This window comes from Gigantopelta aegis, chromosome 9, assembly GCF_016097555.1.
Source record: "Gigantopelta aegis isolate Gae_Host chromosome 9, Gae_host_genome, whole genome shotgun sequence".
In the NCBI taxonomy this organism is placed as follows: Eukaryota; Metazoa; Mollusca; class Gastropoda; order Neomphalida; family Peltospiridae; genus Gigantopelta; species Gigantopelta aegis.
Genome location: NC_054707.1, coordinates 37,682,987 through 37,707,854, shown reverse-complemented (window position 1 = coordinate 37,707,854; position 24,868 = coordinate 37,682,987). Strand labels below are relative to the sequence as shown.

General features: G+C 37.1%; 1 protein-coding gene across 1 annotated transcript in view; it reads right to left on the bottom strand.

Annotated features, from left to right (window-relative positions):
- LOC121380372 (A disintegrin and metalloproteinase with thrombospondin motifs 9-like) overlaps positions 1-24,868 on the bottom strand; it is a 36,553-nt gene that overhangs the window by 7,654 nt on the left and 4,031 nt on the right. The window contains exons 2-3 of the mRNA XM_041509157.1: positions 18,538-18,720; positions 16,268-16,545 (exon numbers count right to left, since the gene is read on the bottom strand). Coding sequence (XP_041365091.1) covers positions 16,268-16,525 — 258 coding nt within the window. The 5' untranslated portion in view covers positions 16,526-16,545; positions 18,538-18,720. The remainder of the gene's footprint in view (positions 1-16,267; positions 16,546-18,537; positions 18,721-24,868) is intronic.

Below are 24,868 nucleotides of genomic sequence, written 5' to 3'. Positions count from 1 at the left end.
GGTTAAAATAACCAACAACTAAATAATAATTATTACCAAATTCCTTAATTTTGTCCGTAATAGTTGTGAAGAAATTAGGCTGGCCACTGTTAGGTCTATATAAGTTTAATAGGGTAAATAGAAAATCTTTAATTGTAACATCTATTATCAACAAGTTGCCATTGTTATCTGCATAATATGTATGTGTTTTATAACCAAAATTGTTATTAAATAAGGTGGCGACTCCACGAGACCGACTATTATTACTATTAAAAATACAATCACTACCCCCAAATGGATCTTATAACAGGTTCTTTTTCCTTTGTAAAGTGAGTATCTTGCAACATATATATTGAATATGCTTTAGCCCTTAAATAATTGAAAACATATTTTAGTTTTTCAAAAGAGCCAAGGCCTCGACAGTTTAAAGAACAGATACTGAAGTCGCTACATAAAACCACTGTGAATAACTATCGATAATATATCTAATAAATAACAACCACTGTCTAAATATAAAGCACAGTTGTACATATAAAAAGAGAACCATCGAAGATAGCCATAAATACAAATACAACACAAGGAGTCACTCTTAATCATAAAAGCTGCGATAGATATATACCAACAGTCATTCATATCTTCGCCAGACATAGGCCTATACCATTCAACAATAGAGGTTCGAAGGACATATTTCAAAAAAATAATTTCTAATAATATATTCATGACGTTTTTTAGGGGTGTGAAATATAAAGCAGAAATACATGTATTAAACAAATAAAAAACGATGAACACAAGTATATTCATATTATATACATACACACTAGAACAAAGAAGCAATCATAACTGGTCACACACTCACATTCGCACCACTTTTCACATCTGAAAATGTATAATGCTGAAAATAAGACAAAAAACAACAAAAACAAATCTGCTGCCATGGGAGGTGTGACCTCCTCCCAACCCCTGTTGAAATGCCTAATATGATTTGTGTTTTTATTACACTAAATTTAGTATTAATAACGCTGTAAAAAAAAAAAAAAAAAAAAAAAAAAAAAAAAAAAAACGTACAAACCCCTCCAGCTAAGCCAAAATTCGAACTAGTGCTTTAGAAAGTAACAGAATACCTAAAAAGAGGGATAATATTTCGTAAAAAACATGTATCATAATAGTATATACGTGCACATAATGTATATCCAATAAATACACTAATATTACAAATATATTAAAAATATTAAAATAGCCATAGTAGCACTAGATATATTAATATTTGTAAGACATTCAGTAAGAAGAACAAGAAAATAACTATAACTTCTGCCACTACCATTAATAAATCAATAAAAGTAAATAAATAAATACACTATGAATAAATGAATGAAAGAATAAATAAATAAATAAATGAATGAATAAATAAATAAATAAATCTATAAATAAATAAATAGAAAAAAATATATAAATACAATACCTCAGAATAAATGAATGAAAGAATAAATAAATAAATAAATAAATCTATAAATAAATAAATAGAAAAAATATATAAATATAATAAGTCAGTAGGTAAGTAAATAAGCAAATAAATAAATAAATATACAAATGATTAAATAAATAATTGAATAAAAAAAAAAAAAAAAGTTTCATAATTAATAATTTCAATATATTGTCTCCAGGATATCCACTTTACTAAAGAATTAGAACAAATTGTTAAACAACAGTGGGGTTATTCAGAATGCCATTTCAGCTCTTTTAAATCTAATGCTCGGGGAACAGCAATATTACTTAACAACAATTTTTAATTTAAAGTAAATCAGATACAGAAAGATAAAAATGGTAAAAAAGTGTTTATGGTCCCAATTTCAATAAACCAACTTTTTATAACAATTTAATTAATATAATTGATAAATTAGATAGTAAATTTGTTATTTTATATGGTGATTGGAATTTAGTTCAAGATCTAACACTTGATTTGTACAATTATAGAACAGTTAGTAATCCAAATGCACGAGGAAAAAATATTGGAGATGATAGAAATATACTCTTCAAAAGAAGAAACGCAAAACCACATTGTCGTAACATTTGAAGAATTGATTTAATTATTGAATGGTGAGTCCGATAATTACCAAATGTTGGAGGATTGTTCACAATTCACTCTAGTCCATTGTGAGTAAGTGATAGGACACACCACCAAGGTCAAGGTCATCTGGAGTCAATACCGGGTGTGGCCTCCGCGTGTGTTGACAACTGCCTGGCACCGCCTGCCCATTGAAGCACCCAGAGTACGGATGACGTCCCGGGGGATGGTGGCCCACTCGGCCTGCAAGGCTGCTGCCAGCTCGGGCAGGGTCTGGGGCTGTGGTTGTCGCTGTCGGAGGCGTCGGTCCAACTCGTCCCATAGATGCTCAATTGGGTTCAAATCCGGTGATATCGATGGCCAAGGAAGGACATTAATGTTGTTGTTCTGTAGGAAAGCCGTTGTGAGACGTGCTGTGTGAGGCCTGGCGTTGTCATGTTGGAACACTGCGTTGGCGTTGGCCATAACTGGAACGATGTGTGGCCGGAGGATCTGGTCAATGTAGCCCTGTGCATTCAGGTTGCCCTGCACGTGGACCAGGTCAGTTCTGCCAGTGTGTGAGATGGCTGCCCACACCATGACACTACCCCCGCCGAATCTGTCCACTTCCTGGACGCAGTTTGCCGCATAACGTTCACCACGACGCCTATACACGCGACATCTTCCATCATGACGTCGGAGCAGAAATCGGGACTCGTCACTGAACCACACCTGTCTCCATCGCAGTTGAGGCCATTGTCGATGAATCTGGCACCACTGCAGTCGGAGTCGACGGTGTTGTGGTGTTAAGATGACACCTCGAACTGGACGTCTGGCACGAATTCCTACCTCACGTAGGCGGTTCCGTACGGTCTGGTCGGATATCCTGCGCAAACCTGGTATTGCTGCGGCTGTGGAGGTGGCAGTAGTCAATCGTTCCCGAAGGTGGCGTACCCGGATGTAGCGGTCCTGCCCGGGGGTAGTGACCCGTGGTCGACCGGATCTAGGGAGGTCACGTGTTGATCCATGTTGCTGGTAACGGTCCCACAGTCTGGAGATGGTGCTTGGGGACACATGGAATGCCCTGGCAACGGCCGTTCTGGATTCACCTGCGTCTAGTCGGCCGATGGCATTGTTTCTCTGCGGTTCACTGAGACGTGGCATGTCCTGGATTGTCAACTGTCGGCCAGATACAGAGGCCAGGCAAGCGAACACCCTGCACTTTTATACTGTCGGTGTTCATGTTGCACGTGCAGACAACGCACGTGCAGTGGTGACATGGTTTGCACGTGGCTGCGTTTTTGCGAATATTCACATTTTGAAACTTTATTTTACAGTAGCTGCGTTTTATCGAATGTAACCGTGGGAATGTGTTTGGGACATGCAATGACCTTATATTCACAAAGCATGAACCGGTAGGAAACATAAAATCGGAGTTATAACCCATTTGTACCCTTTTGCGTTTCTTTTTTTGAAGAGTATATTTGACTTAAAAGATCCATGGAGAAAACATAACCCACTTTTAAGGCGATTTACTTGGAGACAGACTACACCCTTAAAACAGTCACGGTTAGACTATTGTTTAATATCACATAACTTATTATCATCAGTTGTTTCTACAAATATTCATCCCAGTTTTAAATCTGATCATTCACTTATTGAATTAACATTAAAAATTAATGAAATGAAAAGAGGAAAGGGTTTTTGGAAGTTTAACAATTCATTACATGAAGACACTATAAATGTAACTGTTGAGCAATACAAAAATTAAAATAATGACGAGACTATAAACCAATTCACAATCAATGATCAGCTTTTATGGGGGACCTTACTACTTATGATTCGGGGAAAGACAATATGGTATTCATCGATAAAAAAGAAAATTACAATAAATAGACAAAAAGAGCTAATAATTGAACTTGATAAAGTAACACAAAAAATAGATGATACAGAAGATATTAATGTTAAAAAATCCTAATCTAAAGTGTTAAATTAATGAATGTTGAAATTGAAAAAATTAGTTGTATAAGAGCTAAAGGGAATTTTGTTAGTTCGAAAGCAAGATGGGTTGAGAAAGGTGAAAACCCACAAAATATTTTTAAACTTTAGAATCTAGAATTTAAAAAAATAAATCTATTGTAGAATTAGAGACACCTGATGGTCAAATAATCAAAGACACAGTGAGTATAATAGAGGAAACTAAGTCTTTCTTTAAAAAACTTTATTCTAAAAAACCTGTATGTGAAATAAACTTAGAAGAACTCTTTTCACACAGTGACTCGAGTGAGTTCAAAAAATTAGACCCAGATATTTCTAAACGTCTGGAAGGTATACTATGTTATGATTAAATCTTACAAGCTCTTAAAATTATGAAAAATGAAAAAATGAAAAAAATCCTGGCCCTGATGGATTTACAGTAGAATTTTTCAAATGTTTTTGGAGAGATCTAAACAAATATCTAATAAATTCTTTAAATTATGCATATAATAATGGAATGCTCTCAGTTACCCCAAAACACGGTTTAATAACCTGTATTCCAAAAGCAAATAAAAACAAGAAACTTTAAAAAAAATTGGAGACCTATCTCTTTACTTAATGTGTCTTATAAATTAGCATCAGCTGCTATAGCCCGAAGAATAAAGTCGGTCCTTTCAATTATTATAAGTGAAGAACAAAAGGGATTTCTATCAGGTAGATTCATTGGTGAAGTGACACGATTGGTATTTGATATTATGAATTATACTGAAGAACATAATATCCCAGGCTTATTATTATTGATTGATTTCGAAAAAGCCTTTGACTCGGTAGGCAGGGATTTTATTCACAAAGTACTAAAGTTTTTTTGTTTTGGAAGATCGATTCGGAAATGGGTTTACTTATTTCAGAGAGACAGCCAATCTAGTGTCCTTGTAAATGGATTTGCTTCATTTTTTTTTAACCTAGGAAGAGGGTGTAGGCAGGGCGATCCTGTGTCTCCATATATTTTCCTTCTCTGTGTAGAAATATTAGCCAGACTATTAAAACACAATATTAATATAAAATGAATAAACCTTGGTAACGTTGAATATTTATGTACTCAATTTGCAGATGATACAACAGTAATATTAGATGGAATGGAGAAAAGCCTATATACTACTCTGAATACTAACATTTTATTCTAGATGTTCAGGTCTTAAAGTGAATGTGGAGAAAACTAAATTGATTTGGAAAAGATAAAGAAAACGCAGTCGTTATAAATTATGTAAATAATGAAAATTTAATTGGACAGATCAGTTTAATTTATTGGGAATTAAGTTTGATGTCGATTTAGAAAATATAGTTAAAATTAATTATACTGATAAAGTGAAAGCTATTGAGTCTTTAATGAATATTTGGTCAAGTAGAACTTTAACACCATTAGGAAGAAACACTTTTGTAAAATCCTTTTTTATGGCAAAACTAAATCATTTATTTTCGGCCATTCCGAACCCGACTACTAATTTAATTCTAGAATTTCAAAAGAAACTTTTAAAATTTATATGGAAAGGAAAACCAGATACGGTCAAACGTGTACAAATGAATTACAATATTAGAGATGGAGGTATTAAAGTTCCTAATGTCCAAATGTTTATTATGGTACAAAAGATTACTTGGATCAAAAAACAAGTTCTAATTTGAAATGGAAATTGTTAACACTAAACGTTATTGATAAGTTTCATCATATAATAGAATTTGATCCAGATTATTTTGAAAAGAATATTGTGCCAACAGTAAAAAATAACTTTTGGAAAGACACGTTATTGGCTTGGTGTGCATACCTTAAAACATGTAAGAACAAACTCAGTAGTGACAATGACATAATCTCAATTTATTTGGTATAATGACGACATTAAAATAAATAATAACTCAGTATTTCATAAAGACTGGTATGAAGCAGGGTTTAGGTATATAAATGACTTAATAGATGACAATGGTAAATTTTATACATATGAACAATTCATTACAATATACAATGTTAAAATTAATTTTATACATTACTAAAGTATTTTAAATGCAGTCAAGCGGTATTGCAAGAGACATAAAATAAAACAATTCAAAATAAAACTAAAAAACCCCATTCTTCCTTACAATCATTCTAAACTCAACATAAACTGCAAAGGCAGTAAAAAGTATCATAATATATTGCTTGGATCAAAATTAAAAAAAATAGATACAATTTAAAATGGGAAATTGAGTTAAACTGTCATTATTAAGAATACGATTGAAAACTTATAACTACAATGCCATTTTGCTGCACGGACAACACAGAATTAAGATGGTTTCAGTACAAAATTATCCACAGAATATTACCAGATAACCGTTTTTTTTACATACCATAGGATATATCGAGTCTTTTTGTAAAGATGAAATATCAACATTAATTCATTTATTTTTTGATTGTAGTAAAATTAATTCCATTTGGATAGGGTTGACAGAATGGATCCTTGAAAAAACATGTGTATCAATATATGTTACAAAAGAAAATGCAAATTTGGGTTTTAGAACAAGTAACAATGATCCAATTAATTTTATTATATTATTAACTAAGCAGATTATATTTAAGAGTCACTTGAAAAGTTATACATGTATTCTAAATATGGAATTGATTAAAAACGAATTAGATATATAATATAATATTGCAAAACGTGTAGCCTTTTCCAAGTATGAATATAATAAATTTGTTAAATTTTGGTCAGTGTGTCACAATTTATTTAAGGAATAAATTTAATTACTATTATTTATTTATTTATTATTATTTTATTTTTTCCCACATTCACTTTCATATAACATTGCTCTTGTAGTAAGAATTGTATCTTGATGTTACTATATATCGTTATTGAATGTATATATGTATGTATGTAAATGTTTATGTATGGTTATGTAAAAAAAAAATGGTTAAAGAAAAAAAGAAAGAAAAAAAGGACTGATCTTATTATTGCTATTGGTCTTACTGCTTCTACTGGTCTTGCTACTGCTACTGGCCTTATTATTGCTACTGGTCTTACTGCTGCTACTGGTCGTACTACTGGTTACTGGTCTTACTACTGGTTACTGGTCTTACTACTGCTACTGGTCTTACTGCTGCTACTGGACTTACTACTACTACTGGTCTTACTGCTGCTACTGGTCCTACTACTGGTTACTGGTCTTACTACTGCTACTGGACTTACTACTACTACTGGTCTTATTGCTGCTATTGATTTTACTACTAGTCTTACTGCTGCTACTGGTCTTACTACTGGTTACTGGTCTTACTACTGGTTACTGATCATACTGCTGCTACTGGTCTTACTGCTACTTCTGGTCTTACTGCTACTTCTGGTCTTACTGCTACTATTGGTCTTACTACTGGTGTTACTGCTACTACTGGTCTTACTGCTATTTCTGGTCTTACTGCTACTTCTGGTCTTACTGCTACTTCTGGTCTTACTGCTACTATTGGTCTTACTACTGGTCTTACTACTACTACTGGTCTTACTGCTGCTACTGGTCCTACTACTGGTTACTGGTCTTACTACTGCTACTGGTCTTACTACTGCTACTGGACTTACTACTACTACTGGTCTTACTGCTGCTATTGGCTTTACTACTAGTCTTACTGCTGCTACTGGTCTTACTACTGGTTACTGGTCTTACTACTGGTTACTGATCTTACTGCTGCTACTGGTCTTACTGCTACTTCTGGTCTTACTGCTACTTCTGGTCTTACTGCTACTATTGGTCTTACTACTGGTCTTACTGCTACTATTAGTCTTACTGCTACTATTGGTCTTACTACTGGTCTTACTGCTACTTCTGGTCTTACTGCTACTACTGGTCTTACTGCTGCTATTGGTCTTACTACTGGTGTTACTGCTGCTATTGGTTTTATTACTAGTCTTACTGCTGCTACTGGTCTTACTGCTACTACTGGTCTTACTGCTACTTCTGATCTTACTGCTACTACTAGTCTTACTGCTGCTATTGGTCTTACTACTGGTTACTGGTCTTACTACTGGTTACTGATCTTACTGCTGCTACTGGTCTTACTGCTACTTCTGGTCTTACTGCTACTTCTGGTCTTACTGCTACTATTGGTCTTACTACTGGTCTTACTGCTACTATTAGTCTTACTGCTTCTATTGGTCTTACTACTGGTCTTACTGCTACTTCTGGTCTTACTGCTACTACTGGTCTTACTGCTGCTATTGGTCTTACTACTGGTGTTACTGCTGCTATTGGTTTTATTACTAGTCTTACTGCTGCTACTGGTCTTACTACTGGTCTTACTGCTACTACTGGTCTACTGGTCTTACTGCTACTACTGGTCTTACTGCTACTTCTGATCTTACTGCTACTTCTGGTCTTACTACTGCTATTGGTCTTACTACTGGTGTTACTGCTGCTATTGGTTTTACTACTAGTCTTACTGCTGCTACTGGTCTTACTGCTACTACTGGCCTTACTGCTACTACTGGTCTTACTGCTGCTATTGGTCTTACTACTGGTGTTACTGCTGCTATTGGTTTTACTACTAGTCTTACTGCTGCTACTGGTCTTACTGCTACTTCTGGTCTTACTACTGGTGTTACTGCTGCTATTGGTTTTACTACTAGTCTTACTGCTGCTACTGGTCTTACTACTGGTTACTGGTCTTACTACTGGTTACTGATCTTACTGCTGCTACTGGTCTTACTACTGGTGTTACTGCTGCTATTGGTTTTACTACTAGTCTTACTGCTGCTACTGGTCTTACTACTGGTGTTACTGCTGCTATTGGTTTTACTACTAGTCTTACTGCTGCTACTGGTCTTACTACTGGTGTTACTGCTGCTATTGGTTTTACTACTAGTCTTACTGCTGCTATTGGTCTTACTACTGGTGTTACTGCTGCTATTGGTCTTACTACTGGTGTTACTGCTACTACTGGTCTTACTGCTGCTATTGGTCTTACTACTGGTGTTACTGCTGCTATTGGTTTTACTACTAGTCTTACTGCTGCTACTGGTCTTACTACTGGTGTTACTGCTGCTATTGGTCTTACTACTGGTGTTACTGCTACTACTGGTCTTACTGCTGCTATTGGTCTTACTACTGGTGTTACTGCTGCTATTGGTTTTACTACTAGTCTTACTGCTGCTACTGGTCTTACTACTGGTGTTACTGCTGCTATTGGTCTTACTACTGGTGTTACTGCTGCTATTGGTCTTACTACTGGTGTTACTGCTACTACTGGTCTTACTGCTGCTATTGGTCTTACTACTGGTGTTACTGCTGCTATTGGTCTTACTACTAGTCTTACTGCTGCTACTGGTCTGCTACTGGTCTTACTGTTACTGCTGCTATTGGTCTTACTACTGGTGTTACTGCTGCTATTGGTCTTACTACTGGTGTTACTGCTACTATTGGTCTTACTACTGGTCTGCTACTACTGGTCTTACTGCTGCTATTGGTCTTACTACTAGTTACTGCTGCTATTGTCTACTGCTGCTACTGGTCTTACTACTGGTGTTACTGCTGCTATTGGTCTTACTACTGGTGTTACTGCTGCTACTGCTACTGGTCTTACTACTGGTGTTACTGCTGCTATTGGTTTTACTACTAGTCTTACTGCTGCTATTGGTCTTACTACTGGTGTTACTGCTACTACTACTGGTCTTACTGCTGCTATTGGTCTTACTGGTGTTACTGCTGCTATTGGTTTTACTACTAGTCTTACTGCTGCTATTGGTCTTACTACTGGTGTTACTGCTGCTATTGGTTTACTACTACTACTAGTCTTACTGCTGCTATTGGTCTTACTACTGGTCTTACTGCTGCTACTGGTACTTACTACTGGTGTTACTGCTGCTATTGGTCTTACTACTGGTGTTACTGCTGCTATTGGTCTTACTCTTACTGCTGCTATTGGTCTTACTACTGGTGTTACTGCTACTACTGGTCTTACTGCTGCTATGTCTCTTACTACTGGTGTTACTGCTGCTATTGGTTTTACTACTAGTCTTACTGCTGCTACTGGTCTTACTACTGGTGTTACTGCTGCTATTGGTTTTACTACTAGTCTTACTGCTGCTATTGGTCTTACTACTGGTGTTACTGCTGCTATTGGTTTACTACTACTAGTCTTACTGCTGCTATTGGTCTTACTACTGGTGTTACTGCTGCTATTGGTCTTACTACTGGTGTTACTGCTGCTATTGGTCTTACTACTGGTGTTACTGCTGCTATTGGTTTTACTACTGGTCTTACTGCTGCTACTGGTCTTACTACTGGTGTTACTGCTGCTATTGGTTTTACTACTAGTCTTACTGCTGCTATTGGTCTTACTACTGGTGTTACTGCTGCTATTGGTCTTACTACTGGTGTTACTGCTACTACTGGCTGGTGTTACTGTCTACTTACTACTGGTGTTACTGCTACTACTGGTCTTACTGCTGCTATTGGTCTTACTACTGCTATTGGTCTTACTACTGGTGTTACTGCTGCTACTGGTGCTATTGGTTTACTACTGGTCTTACTGCTGCTACTGGTCTTACTACTGGTGTTACTGCTGCTATTGGTCTTACTACTGGTGTTACTGCTGCTATTGGTCTTACTACTGGTGTTACTGCTGCTACTACTGTCTTACTGCTGCTATTGGTCTTACTACTGGTGTTACTGCTGCTATTGGTCTTACTACTGGTCTTACTGCTGCTACTGGTCTTACTACTGGTGTTACTGCTGCTATTGGTCTTACTACTGGTGTTACTGCTGCTATTGGTCTTACTACTGGTGTTACTGCTGCTATTGGTCTTACTACTGGTCTTACTGCTGCTATTGGTCTTACTACTGGTGTTACTGCTGCTATTGGTCTTACTACTGGTGTTACTGCTGCTATTGGTCTTACTACTGGTGTTACTGCTACTACTGGTCTTACTGCTGCTATTGGTCTTACTACTGGTGTTACTGCTGCTATTGGTTTTACTACTAGTCTTACTGCTGCTACTGGTCTTACTACTGGTGTTACTGCTGCTATTGGTCTTACTACTGGTGTTACTGCTACTACTGGTCTTACTACTGGTGTTACTGCTACTACTGGTGGAACTGCTACTACTATTGCTGCTATGGTCTTACTACTGGTCTTACTGCTGCTACTGGTCTTACTACTGGTCTACTACTGCTGCTACTGGTCTTACTACTGGTGTTACTGCTGCTATTGGTTTTACTACTGGTCTTACTGCTGCTATTGGTCTTACTACTGGTGTTACTGCTGCTATTGGTCTACTACTCTTACTGCTATACTGGTCTTACTACTGGTGTTACTGCTGCTATTGGTCTTACTACTGGTGTTACTGCTGCTATTGGTCTTACTACTGGTGTTACTGCTGCTATGGTCTTACTGCTGCTTTGGTCTTACTACTGGTGTTACTGCTGCTATTGGTCTTACTACTAGTGTTACTGCTGCTATTGGTCTTACTACTGGTGTTACTGCTGCTACTTACTACTGGTGTTACTGCTGCTATTGGTCTTACTACTGGTGTTACTGCTGCTATTGGTCTTACTACTGGTGTTACTGCTACTACTGGTCTTACTGCTGCTATTGGTCTTACTACTGGTGTTACTGCTGCTATTGGTTTTACTACTAGTCTTACTGCTGCTACTGGTCTTACTACTGGTGTTACTGCTGCTATTGGTTTTACTACTAGTCTTACTGCTGCTATTGGTCTTACTACTGGTGTTACTGCTGCTATTGGTCTTACTACTGGTGTTACTGCTGCTACTGGTCTTACTACTGGTGTTACTGCTGCTATTGGTTTTACTACTAGTCTTACTGCTGCTACTGGTCTTACTACTGGTGTTACTGCTGCTATTGGTTTTACTACTAGTCTTACTGCTGCTACTGGTCTTACTACTGGTGTTACTGCTGCTATTGGTCTTACTACTGGTGTTACTGCTACTACTGGTCTTACTGCTGCTATTGGTCTTACTACTGGTGTTACTGCTACTACTGGTCTTACTGCTGCTATTGGTCTTACTACTGGTGTTACTGCTACTACTGGTGTTACTGCTGCTACTGGTCTTACTACTGGTGTTACTGCTGCTATTGGTCTTACTACTGGTGTTACTGCTGCTATTGGTCTTACTACTGGTGTTACTGCTGCTATTGGTTTTACTACTAGTCTTACTGCTGCTATTGGTCTTACTACTGGTGTTACTGCTACTACTGGTGTTACTGCTGCTACTGGTCTTACTACTGGTGTTACTGCTGCTATTGGTCTTACTACTGGTGTTACTGCTACTACTGGTCTTACTGCTGCTATTGGTCTTACTACTGGTGTTACTGCTGCTATTGGTTTTACTACTAGTCTTACTGCTGCTACTGGTCTTACTACTGGTGTTACTGCTGCTATTGGTCTTACTACTGGTGTTACTGCTGCTATTGGTCTTACTACTGGTGTTACTGCTACTACTGGTCTTACTGCTGCTATTGGTCTTACTACTGGTGTTACTGCTGCTATTGGTTTTACTACTAGTCTTACTGCTGCTACTGGTCTTACTACTGGTGTTACTGCTGCTATTGGTCTTACTACTGGTGTTACTGCTGCTATTGGTCTTACTACTGGTGTTACTGCTACTACTGGTCTTACTGCTGCTATTGGTCTTACTACTGGTGTTACTGCTGCTATTGGTTTTACTACTAGTCTTACTGCTGCTACTGGTCTTACTACTGGTGTTACTGCTGCTATTGGTCTTACTACTGGTGTTACTGCTGCTATTGGTCTTACTACTGGTGTTACTGCTACTACTGGTCTTACTGCTGCTATTGGTCTTACTACTGGTGTTACTGCTGCTATTGGTTTTACTACTAGTCTTACTGCTGCTACTGGTCTTACTACTGGTGTTACTGCTGCTATTGGTCTTACTACTGGTGTTACTGCTGCTATTGGTCTTACTACTGGTGTTACTGCTGCTATTGGTCTTACTACTGGTGTTACTGCTACTACTGGTCTTACTGCTGCTATTGGTCTTACTACTGGTGTTACTGCTGCTATTGGTTTTACTACTAGTCTTACTGCTGCTACTGGTCTTACTACTGGTGTTAATGCTGCTATTGGTTTTACTACTAGTCTTACTGCTGCTACTGGTCTTACTACTGGTGTTACTGCTGCTATTGGTTTTACTACTAGTCTTACTGCTGCTGTTGGTCTTACTACTGGTGTTACTGCTGCTATTGGTCTTACTACTGGTGTTACTGCTGCTATTGGTCTTACTACTGGTGTTACTGCTGCTATTGGTTTTACTACTAGTCTTACTGCTGCTACTGGTCTTACTACTGGTGTTACTGCTGCTATTGGTTTTACTACTAGTCTTACTGCTGCTACTGGTCTTACTACTGGTGTTACTGCTGCTATTGGTTTTACTACTAGTCTTACTGCTGCTATTGGTCTTACTACTGGTGTTACTGCTGCTATTGGTCTTACTACTGGTGTTACTGCTACTACTGGTCTTACTGCTGCTATTGGTCTTACTACTGGTGTTACTGCTACTACTGGTCTTACTGCTGCTATTGGTCTTACTACTGGTGTTACTGCTACTACTGGTGTTACTGCTGCTACTGGTCTTACTACTGGTGTTACTGCTGCTATTGGTTTTACTACTAGTCTTACTGCTGCTATTGGTCTTACTACTGGTGTTACTGCTGCTATTGGTCTTACTACTGGTGTTACTGCTACTACTGGTCTTACTGCTGCTATTGGTCTTACTACTGGTGTTACTGCTGCTATTGGTTTTACTACTAGTCTTACTGCTGCTACTGGTCTTACTACTGGTGTTACTGCTGCTATTGGTCTTACTACTGGTGTTACTGCTGCTATTGGTCTTACTACTGGTGTTACTGCTGCTATTGGTTTTACTACTAGTCTTACTGCTGCTACTGGTCTTACTACTGGTGTTACTGCTGCTATTGGTTTTACTACTAGTCTTACTGCTGGTACTGGTCTTACTACTGGTGTTACTGCTGCTATTGGTCTTACTACTGGTGTTACTGCTGCTATTGGTCTTACTACTGGTGTTACTGCTGCTATTGGTTTTACTACTAGTCTTACTGCTGCTACTGGTCTTACTACTGGTGTTACTGCTGCTATTGGTTTTACTACTGGTGTTACTGCTGCTATTGGTCTTACTACTGGTGTTACTGCTGCTACTGGTCTTACTACTGGTGTTACTGCTGCTATTGGTTTTACTACTAGTCTTACTGCTGCTACATGTATTCTAAATATGGAATTGATTAAAAAAGAATTAGATATATATTATAATATTACAAAAAGTGTAGTCTTTTACAAGTGTGAATATGATAAATTTGTTAAATTTTGGTCAGTGTGTCAAAATTTATTTATGGAATAAATTACTATTATATTATATTTTTTATTTTATTATTTTTATTTTTTTCCACATTCACTTTCATATAACATTGCTCTTGTAGTAAGAATTGTATCTTGATGTTACTATATATTGTTATTGAATGTATATATCTATGTATGTAAATGTTTATCATATGTATGTATGGTTATGTAAACAAAAATGGTTAAAGAAAAAAGAAAAAAAGAAGTACTGATCTTACTACTGGTTACTGATCTTACTGCTGCTATTGGTATTACTGCTACTGGTCTTATGGTATCTCCTGGTCTCACTGCTGCTACTGGTCTAACTGTCACTACTGGTCTTACTACTGCTACTGGTCCTACTACTGGTTACTGATCTTACTACTGGTACTGGTCTTACTGCTACTACTGGTCTTACTGCTGCTACTGGTCGTACTGCTGCTACTGGTCTTACTACTACTACTGACCTTACTGCTGCTACTGGTCTTACTACTGGTTACTGATCTTACTGCTGCTACTGGTCTAACTGTTACTACTGGTCTTACTGCTACTACTAGTCCTACTACTGGTTACTGATGTTACTGCTGCTACTGGTCTTACTGCTGGTTACTGATCTTACTGCTGCTACTGGTCTAACTGTTACTACTGGTCTTACTACTGCTACTGGTCCTACTACTGGTTACTGGTCTTACCACTGCTACTGGTCTTACTACTGCTACTGGTCTTACTACTGCTACTGGTCTTACTACTGGTTACTGATCTTACTACTGCTACTGGTCTAACTGTTACTACTGGTCTTACTACTGCTACTGGTCCTACTACTGGTTACTGGTCTTACTACTGCTACTGGTCTTACTACTGCTACTGGTCTTACTGCTGCTATTGGTCTTACTACTGGTGTTACTGCTGCTATTGGTTTTACTACTAGTCTTACTGCTGCTATTGGTCTTACTGCTACTACTGGTCTTACTACTGCTACTGGTCCTACTACTGGTTACTGGTCTTACTACTGCTACTGGTCTTACTGCTGCTATTGGTTTTACTACTGGTCTTACTATTGGTTACTGGTCTTACTACTGGTTACTGATCTTACTGCTGGTACTGGTCTTACTGCTACTACTGGTCTTACTGCTACTACTGGTCTTACTGCTGCTATTGGTCTTACTACTGGTGTTACTGCTGCTATTGGTTTTACTACTAGTCTTACTGCTGCTACTGGTCTTACTACTGGTTACTGATCTTACTGCTGCTATTGGTATTACTGCTACTGGTCTTATGGTAGCTCCTGGTCTCACTGCTGCTACTGGTCTAACTGTCACTACTGGTCTTACTAGTGCGACTGGTCCTACTACTGGTTACTGGTCTTACTACTGCTACTGGTCTTACTACTGCTACTGGTCTTACTGCTACTACTGGTCTTACTGCTGATATTGGTCTTATTGATGGTCTTATTGCTGTTACTGGTCTTATTGCTGCTAGTGGTCTTACTACTGGTATTACTGCTGCTATTTGTCTTACTAATGGTCGTACTGTTGCTACTGGTCTTAGTACAAGTTTCACTGCTGATTCTGGTCTTACTACTGGTCTACTACTGGTGCTTCTACTGGTCTGACTGCTGCTACTGGTTTTACTGCTGCCACTGGTCTTACTAATGGCATTACTGCTGCTATTGGTCTTACTACTAGTCTTACTGCTGCTATTGGGTTTACTGCTTAGTACAAGTTTCATTGCTGATTCTGGTCTTACTACTGGTCTTACTGCTGCTACTGGGTTTACTACTGCCACTGGTCTTACTACTGGTTACTGGTCTTACTGCTGCTTCAAATTAGCTAATGAAAATAATGATACCAAAAATAACAAGATCTTCCATACAGTATGTTTCATATACCTGAATATCAACTCGAATTTTGGAGTAGCTAGTCTCTCCTGGTCGATCGGAAGACTGACTTGAAATAGATGTCTCTCTTGTACAATCTCTGTTCGACTTGTCTGGGTAGTATCCTTTGTTTTCCTTATTCAAAGTCACATATTCGGTGGGTGTACTACTGCTCATACCGTGACAGTAAATCTTCGCTTTTGTAGTTCCATAAGGAGCTGGGCTAATCCAGTATTCACCGTCTCCGTACTGACTGTTACATGCCTTCATTTCAGAACATGATCGGATGACTGAAATGTGCACCCAAAATGTGTTTACCAAGAAAACTGTCAAATTAGTACATTATAGACATACGTGCATCTTGTTGACTTCTAAAGATTATCTCGTTCAGTAACAAATAATACATTTATAAAAGAGTAATAATACAATAATCAGGGGATGTCAGAGTAATAATAACACTAAAATGTTTTTTTTAGTTCATGGTGTATTTTTGTTGTATCATGTAACCATCAAACCAGTGACGCTAATTAATCTCACTGAACATATTTGCATATGGTTTATAATTAATTAACGAATCTTAATATTAAAGTGAAACAATTTCTACAGACTGATGGTTTTATAGTAAGAGTGCTAGAGTAATTTTATTCACACACACACACACAAGCACACACATACACAAGCACACACACACACACACACACACACACACACACACACACACACACACACACACGTGCGCGCGCGCGCGCGCGCACACACATACATACATATACACAAATACACATATATAATCGCGTATTCGTACAAACACAACATATACACTCGCGCGTATACACACGCACACACACTTACAAGACAGTTAATTTCCCCGTCTATTAACATTTCTTTCTTCTGTTTATGATGATTTATCAGTTATATTGTTACCCTGTTTTATCATTCATTAAAGGTGTCACGAGTCAAGGGTAATCAGAGCAGAATGTGATTTGTAGATTTACTATATTATGTTTATTAGTACACGTGTGGTATTTTTAGTTGTACATATGAAGTTTATGGTATAATACTTATTATCAATTATACGATAATACAGGTTGTACAGTTGAGAGAAATGGAATAGATTAGTCATAGCTTGGATTATGAAACCTAATGTTTGTTGGTATGGGATTAATTAGGCAAGGTAGGAATTTGTGTTGTTGTAGCTTGTAGCAGGAGTAAGTGGTTGGTAACTGAAAAGCTGACTGTGTGAATAAAAGAGGTGACTTAGTTATTGTTTGGGGCAGTGTGATTTATTTTTGAGAAAGAACAGTGAACAAGATTTGTACAAGTTGGACAGAAGTTTGTGAAAGGCTTTGGTGTTTAAAGTTCGGGTTATTGCTTAACCGTAAGTAATTAAATACTTGATATTAAGTATGTATTGTTATTTTGGGATGGTTATAAAACATACTTGTATTATATTAAAGTGTGGTAGTATGGTAATGACATATTAATTTTACAAGATAAACAACGGGTTGTTGTTTTGTAACATTATTATTATATTGTGCTAGTGCAATAATGGAGGTGTGGTGAATTCGGAAGGTGAAGCGGTTGTGAAGGAGTTGTGCAATTAGTTCATAATTGTATTAGTTAGCAACACGCTCATGTATGTGTTGAAACATTAGCAGTGATAGTTGGAAGATAATAATTGGAAGAAAGTGGTATGTGCAATACTGCTTAATTAGATATATATATTAATATAACTACGTAACTTTGGGTGTTATAAAAAAACCCTGTTTTAATGAAGATATATGAAGCCATAAGTGGACACTGACATTTTATTTTGAATACTTAATATTTTAAGTATTACATGGTACTATATGTGTGATGTGACATATACTTAAGACATTGAGTAATATTTGTGTGTAGTTAATATTGATTAGTGTGATCATCTGTACTATGATGGTGACTGGTGAAATTAATTAAATGTGTGATGGGGAGAAAGGTTTGTGTGTGAGGGGTTGTATTACCGGAGTGTGCAGTGATGTATGATGAATAGGCCTATAGTTTGCGTAATGACTGAAATTTGTGAGTGTATATGAATATTATTTGCTGATGTAAATAAATGTAGCAAACTTACTTTGGTTTTGTGTGTTGTTTCTTTTAGTTATCTAATCACTTGTGACAAAAGGCTTTTGCAGGAGATATCGCTGGCACTATAATCTGCGATAATTTCCACACCTACGTCCAACAAAAACATGCACACACTTGCATACACCCACACGCACACGCATATACATGTATGTACTTACATTTTTAAGCTATGCTTGTCCACGTGGCGCCTACACCACAGGTGATGGACGTGACACCATTTTCAGATGCAAATCCTGGTTTGCATTTATACCGTAAGTTCGTTCCATACGTTGTCGAAGCTGTTGATCGCACAAATAATTCATTACTATTTGCTACGATAGGAGGGCTGGTGCAGTCTGGTCCTGAAAATGTAAAGTAAGATGATAAAATAAATTGGCAAATGTAGTTCGGTAATAAGAACGTTTACATTTAATTTGCCTAGAAAAGACAGGGTGTCACAATACATCACTCACTCACTCACTCACTCACTCACTCTCTCTCTCTCTCTCTCTCTCTCTCTCTCTCTCTCTCTCTCTCTCTCTCTCTCTCTCTCTCTCTCTCTCACTCACTCACTCACTCACTCACTCTCTCTCTCTCTCTCTCTCTCTCTCTCTCTCTCTCTCTCTCTCTCTCTCTCTCTCTCTCTCTCTCTCTCTCTCTCTCTCTCTCACTCACTCACTCACTCACTCACTCACTCACTCACTCACTCACTCTCTCTCTCTCTCTCTCTATCTCTATCTCTCTCTCTCGTTACCAGTTATTATCAAATTTATGTCCCGGGTGAAATAATGTTCACTTGTTACGAGCTTTTGCTATATGACCACATCTGGCTGTAGTACCGGTCCGAACAGGTGTTTCATTAACCGATTCACTCCGGCTGTCTCTTGCGCTGTACACCCATGTCCCAAAAGGTCAATGCACAATATTACAAAATAACATAGGCAAAACACAGCCAGAAGGCTTACCATTAAACATACATATTGTTTTAATTCTTCACCATTTCCTAGAAGTGAATATGTGAACCATAGCTTGTGTCACAATTAGGAACTATACTGGACCGTCATCATTGAACTCTTACCCGGAAATGATCTGTGTAGTGAGACCTTAAAACCTATTAACTGATTTTGTCAAACTTGGTTTGAAGTCATTTTGATAATTTGGGTGATTTACACCATGAAAAGCCATACTAGACCAGTGTAACTTATGAACTCTAAATATTACAACAAAAGATAGATGCACCATACCATCCAATGAAACTTCATATCACATTGTTACTCTTTGGTCATCAACACAATAGATGGCCATCAAACGAACAGCCACTACATGGTAATGTATGACCTTTTCGATAGTTCTGATATAAGGAACATACAAAGAAGCTAATTATCTAGTTAATTCATTAAAAATATTAGTTTTCATCAATAGTTGCTATGGGCAACAATTATTTCATAGTGAAATGTTGAAATCCTGTTTTTCCTGTATATTTCAGCATGAAGATTCACATATTATCAATGGCAGATACAAATTCTACTTTTATAGTACAATACTATGTTATATATTCACAATACCATCAAAACTGTTTGCCACTATGAATATATTCGAAAAAATCTTTGTGCACAAAATCACAGAAATTAGGGTAAATTTGGATATTGACCTTGTGACTTTGAATTTTGACCTTTTACAATGAGAAACTCGATGTTAGACACTCAGATCAATTTATATATTACATATACGAACACTAGCATATACATTTTAACACTCCCCTACAAAAAACAAACAAAAAAACCAACAAATAATAATAATAAAAAAAGAGAAAAAAAAGAGTAAAATTGACATGTTTGCAATATTCACCTAAAGAGGGCCCATAAGCTTGGCTAAAATCCACATCGATGAAATTACCTTTTATAAGGACGCTACACTAATACATTGTCATTTTGGCTTGCTAAACTTATATTTTTGGGGATAAACAGTAATTTCATGTTTTACATTATGATCTCACTACACAGATGTCATCTGCCATTGGAACCCATGTTAAATTTTCCAATGTCAAACGAAGATTGCCAATAGAACGGGTTCTCATATGCACTAACAACATACACCATTGCGAACATACATTATATAAGCATTTATTTTCACTCCAAAATTGAGAACATTTCCGTCTCAGTTTTTTGCTATACGACCGCATCTGGCTGTAGTACCGGTCCGAACAGGTGTTTCATTAACCGATTCACCCCGGCTGTCTCTTGCGCTATACACCCATGTCCCAAAAGGTCAATGCACAATATTACAAAATAACATAGGCAAAACACAGCCAGAAGGCTTACCATTAAACATACATATTGTTTTAATTCTTCACCATTTCCTAGAAGTGAATATGTGAACCATAGCTTGTGTCACAGTTAGGAACTATACTGGACCGTCATCATTAACTCTCACCCGGAAATGATCTGTGTAGTGAGACCTTAAAATCTATTAACTGATGTTGTCAAACTTGGTTTGAAGTCATTTTGATAATTTGGGTGATTTACACCATGAAAAGCCATACTAGACCAGTGTAACTTATGAACTCTAAATATTACAACAAAAGGTAGATGCACCATACCATCCAATGAAACTTCATATCACACTGTTACTCCTTGGTCATCAACACAATAGATGGCCATCAAACGAACAGCCACTATATGGTAATGTATGACCTTTTCGATAGTTCTGATATAAGGAACATACAAAGAAGCCAATTATCTAGTTAGTTCATTAAAAATATTAGTTTTCATCAATAGTTGCTATGGGCAACAATTATTTCATAGTGAAATGTTGAAATCCTGTTTTTCCTGTATATTTCAGCATGAAGATTCACATATTATCAATGGCAGATACAAATTCTACTTTTATAGTACAATACTATGTTATATATTCACAATACCATCAAAACTGTTTGTCACTATGAATATATTCGAAAAAATCTTTGTGCACAAAATCACAGAAATTAGGATAAATTTCGATATTGACCTTGTGACCTTGAATTTTGACCTTTTACAATAAGAAACTCGATGTTAGACACTCAGATCAATTTATATATTACATATACGAACACTAGCATATACATTTTAACACTCCCCTAAAAAAAAAAAAACCCCAAAAAACCCCTAAAAAAACCCCCAATAATAATAATAAAAAAATAAATAAAAAAAGGAGTAAAATTGATATGTTTGCAATATTCACCTAAAGAGGGCCCATAAGTTTGGCTAAAATCCACATCGATGAAATTACCTTTCATAAGGACGCTACACTAATACATTGTCATTTTGGCTTGCTAAACTTATATTTTGAGGGATAAACAGTAATTTCATGTTTTACATTATGATCTCACTACACAGATGTCATCTGCCATTGGAACCCATGTTAAATTTTCCAATGTCAAACGAAGATTGCCAATAGAACGGGTTCTCATATGCACTAACAACATACACCATTGCGAACATACATTATATAAGCATTTATTTTCACTCCAAAATTGAGAACATTTCTGTCTCAGTTTTTTGCTATACGACCGCATCTGGCTGTAGTACCGGTCCGAACAGGTGTTTCATTAACCGATTCACTCCGGCTGTCTCTTGCGCTATACACCCATGTCCCAAAAGGTCGATGCACAATATTAAAAATAACATAGGCAAAACACAGCCAGAAGGCTTACCATTAAACATACATATTGTTTTAATTCTTCACCATTTCCTAGAAGTGAATATGTGAACCATAACTTGTGTCACAATTAGGAACTATAGTGGACCGTCATCATTGAACTCTCACCCGGAAATGATCTGTGTAGTGAGACCTTAAAACCTATTAACTGATGTTGTCAAACTTGGTTTGAAGTCATTTTGATAATTTGGGTGATTTACACCATGAAAAGCCATACTAGACCAGTGCAACTTATGAACTCTAAACAATATAGGCCTACCAAAAGATAGATGCACCATACCATCCTATAAAACTTCATATCACATTGTTACTCCTTGGTCATCCACAAAATACTCAATAGTATAGAGCCACCGAAAATCTGCGTTTGACAGAGACAAATTCCGCGTTGGAAATCGGCCGATTCCGCGATTTACCGCGTTTGTGAACAATGGCAATTTCCGTGATTTTCCGTGCGATAATAGCAATTTCCGAGATTTTCCGTGCGGTAAGAAACCGGTAATTCCGCAATAAACCCGTAATCTGCATACAAACCGTCGTCAAAACGGCAATTTCTGTCACAAGTGCAGCAACAAACTACTAAATAACAGTCTAGTATTTGATTGCATGTAAACAAATAAACAATAAATAATGATACATTGCATTGTATTACAGTATATACTGTAATACATACTGGCATCTGTCAATCAATGATGCCAGTCTGGGTTAAGTCTATTTCAACAACAATTTAAATGTTAGTAAATTTAAGATACAGTTATTGAATGAAAATATTGTTAAAAAAATCATCTTTGATACTGCAGTGAACCAAAATGTTTTATTTCGAAAGTATTTAAAATAAAAACATTTAATTTACTATAGATACGCGAGTGCGAGTGCGAATAATTTTTACATGCTCATATACCAGGGGCTTGTCCCAGGACATAACAAAATTAAGCGGACAATTTTGAAATTTACATCCAACAATTAAATAGTGGGCCTTTAAAAATTTGATGCGCATCTCTAATATAATTAATAAAGAAAATTTTACTCATTAAATTTGGTCGCTAGATTAGATCGGGTAGTCAAAAAGAAATTAGATAAGATGGAGGGGCGGGGGGGGGGGGGGGGTAGAGTTGAAAATGGGCAGAATTTTGAAAATAGCAATTATTAAAAAAGTTAATAGAATTTAAAAAAAAGAAGAACAAAACAAAAAGTTACAAGCCAAAAAATAAAAAGAATTGACTGCTCGGTCGAATATTTATATAATTTGGAGCATTTTAGAAGGACAGTCCAAAAATAAATAAGAGAAAGAAGAGAGGATCGGACTATTTAATAATATTAAAAAAAGAAAGTAATTTCGACATAAACTTTTGAACGAAGGTCTAAAAGTTTAAAGTCTGATCTATATGTCCACGTGAGTGGCCTCGTTAAGGCCGTTAGGGTGCACAGCTTGTAGGGACGAGATGGGTTGCATCCCTTCAAGAAAACCCCTAGATTGACAGTCAATAGACGCTGAAGGTGTAGTGCTGTGCTGAAATACAGATCTTGAGAAGCCGGATCCGTCTGAACGAGAGAGAGAATCAGACTTGGGTATAGTCCAGTCGTCATAGGTTGGTATAGTGGTGCGGACGGGCCCGACTCGGGAGGATACGAGATGGTATCACAATAAAACAAAGTAAAGTCAAGAAAAGAGTAGTAGGGGCCGACCCCGCTTCCTATTTCTTCTTAGAGCGGGGCGGTCAATCTTCCAGTGCTGCTAGGACAGGCTCGGACATGTAGAGACTAAACGCGAACAACCGTGGCGTTCTGCAGAATGGCCGTCATACGAGTCACGAAAAAAGAAAGTCAACATAGTCAGACGGAGAAATGACGTGGAGGCAAGGTATCTCGCTAAAAAAGAATCCAACCTGGTGGTACAGACTGTCGAAACGAGAAGCGTTCCAGCGTTCAATCAGTTCCAATGGCCGCATACATACCAGTAGAAAACTTCACTGATAAAAACAACAAAAGTGAAGGATCCCCAAGTCGAGCCGCGAAAGCACGTGCAGTGTGCACAAACAGGTCTTACCGCGACGAGCTTCAGACTGGGAATGACTATAGATACACAATAATGGACTAAATAAAGGTTAACGGTTTAAGGTTACATCTCGGTTAATACCGTTATTATCGGAAACCGAAAGTGACTGAACTTTATGATGCGCTACGTGCCATTGCGTTCAATGTATTTTAAGTTATTGTCAGTTACCAGTAAAGCAAGAAAGCACGAGGTTATTTCAATTAATAAGAAGTCAAAAGGTCTCTGTTTATCGACAAAATAACCGAAAAAAAGAGGACGATTTTGACCAAAAACCCCATGTTTTCTGTGTTTTTTCCGCGGAAAATGGGAATTCCGTTTTCAACGGCCGATTCCGTGATTTCCGCGGGTTTTCCGCGGTCGCAGATTTTCGGTGGCTCTACAATAGATGGCCATCAAACAAACTGCCACTACATGATAATGTATGACCTTTTCGGTAGTTCTGATACAAGGAACATACAAAGAAGCTAATTATCTAGTTAATTCATTAAAAATATTAGTTTTCATCAATAGTTGCTATGGGCAACAATTATTAAAATTTTCTTAGTGAAATGTTGAAATCCTGTTATTCCTGTATTTCAGCATGAAGATCCACATATTATTAATGGCAGATACAAATTCTACTTTTATAGTAGAATGCTATGTTATATATTCACAATATCATCAAAACTGTTTATCACTATGACTACATTCGAAAAAAATCATTGTGCACAAAATCACAGAAATTAGGGTGAATTTTGATATTGACCTTGTGACTTTGAACT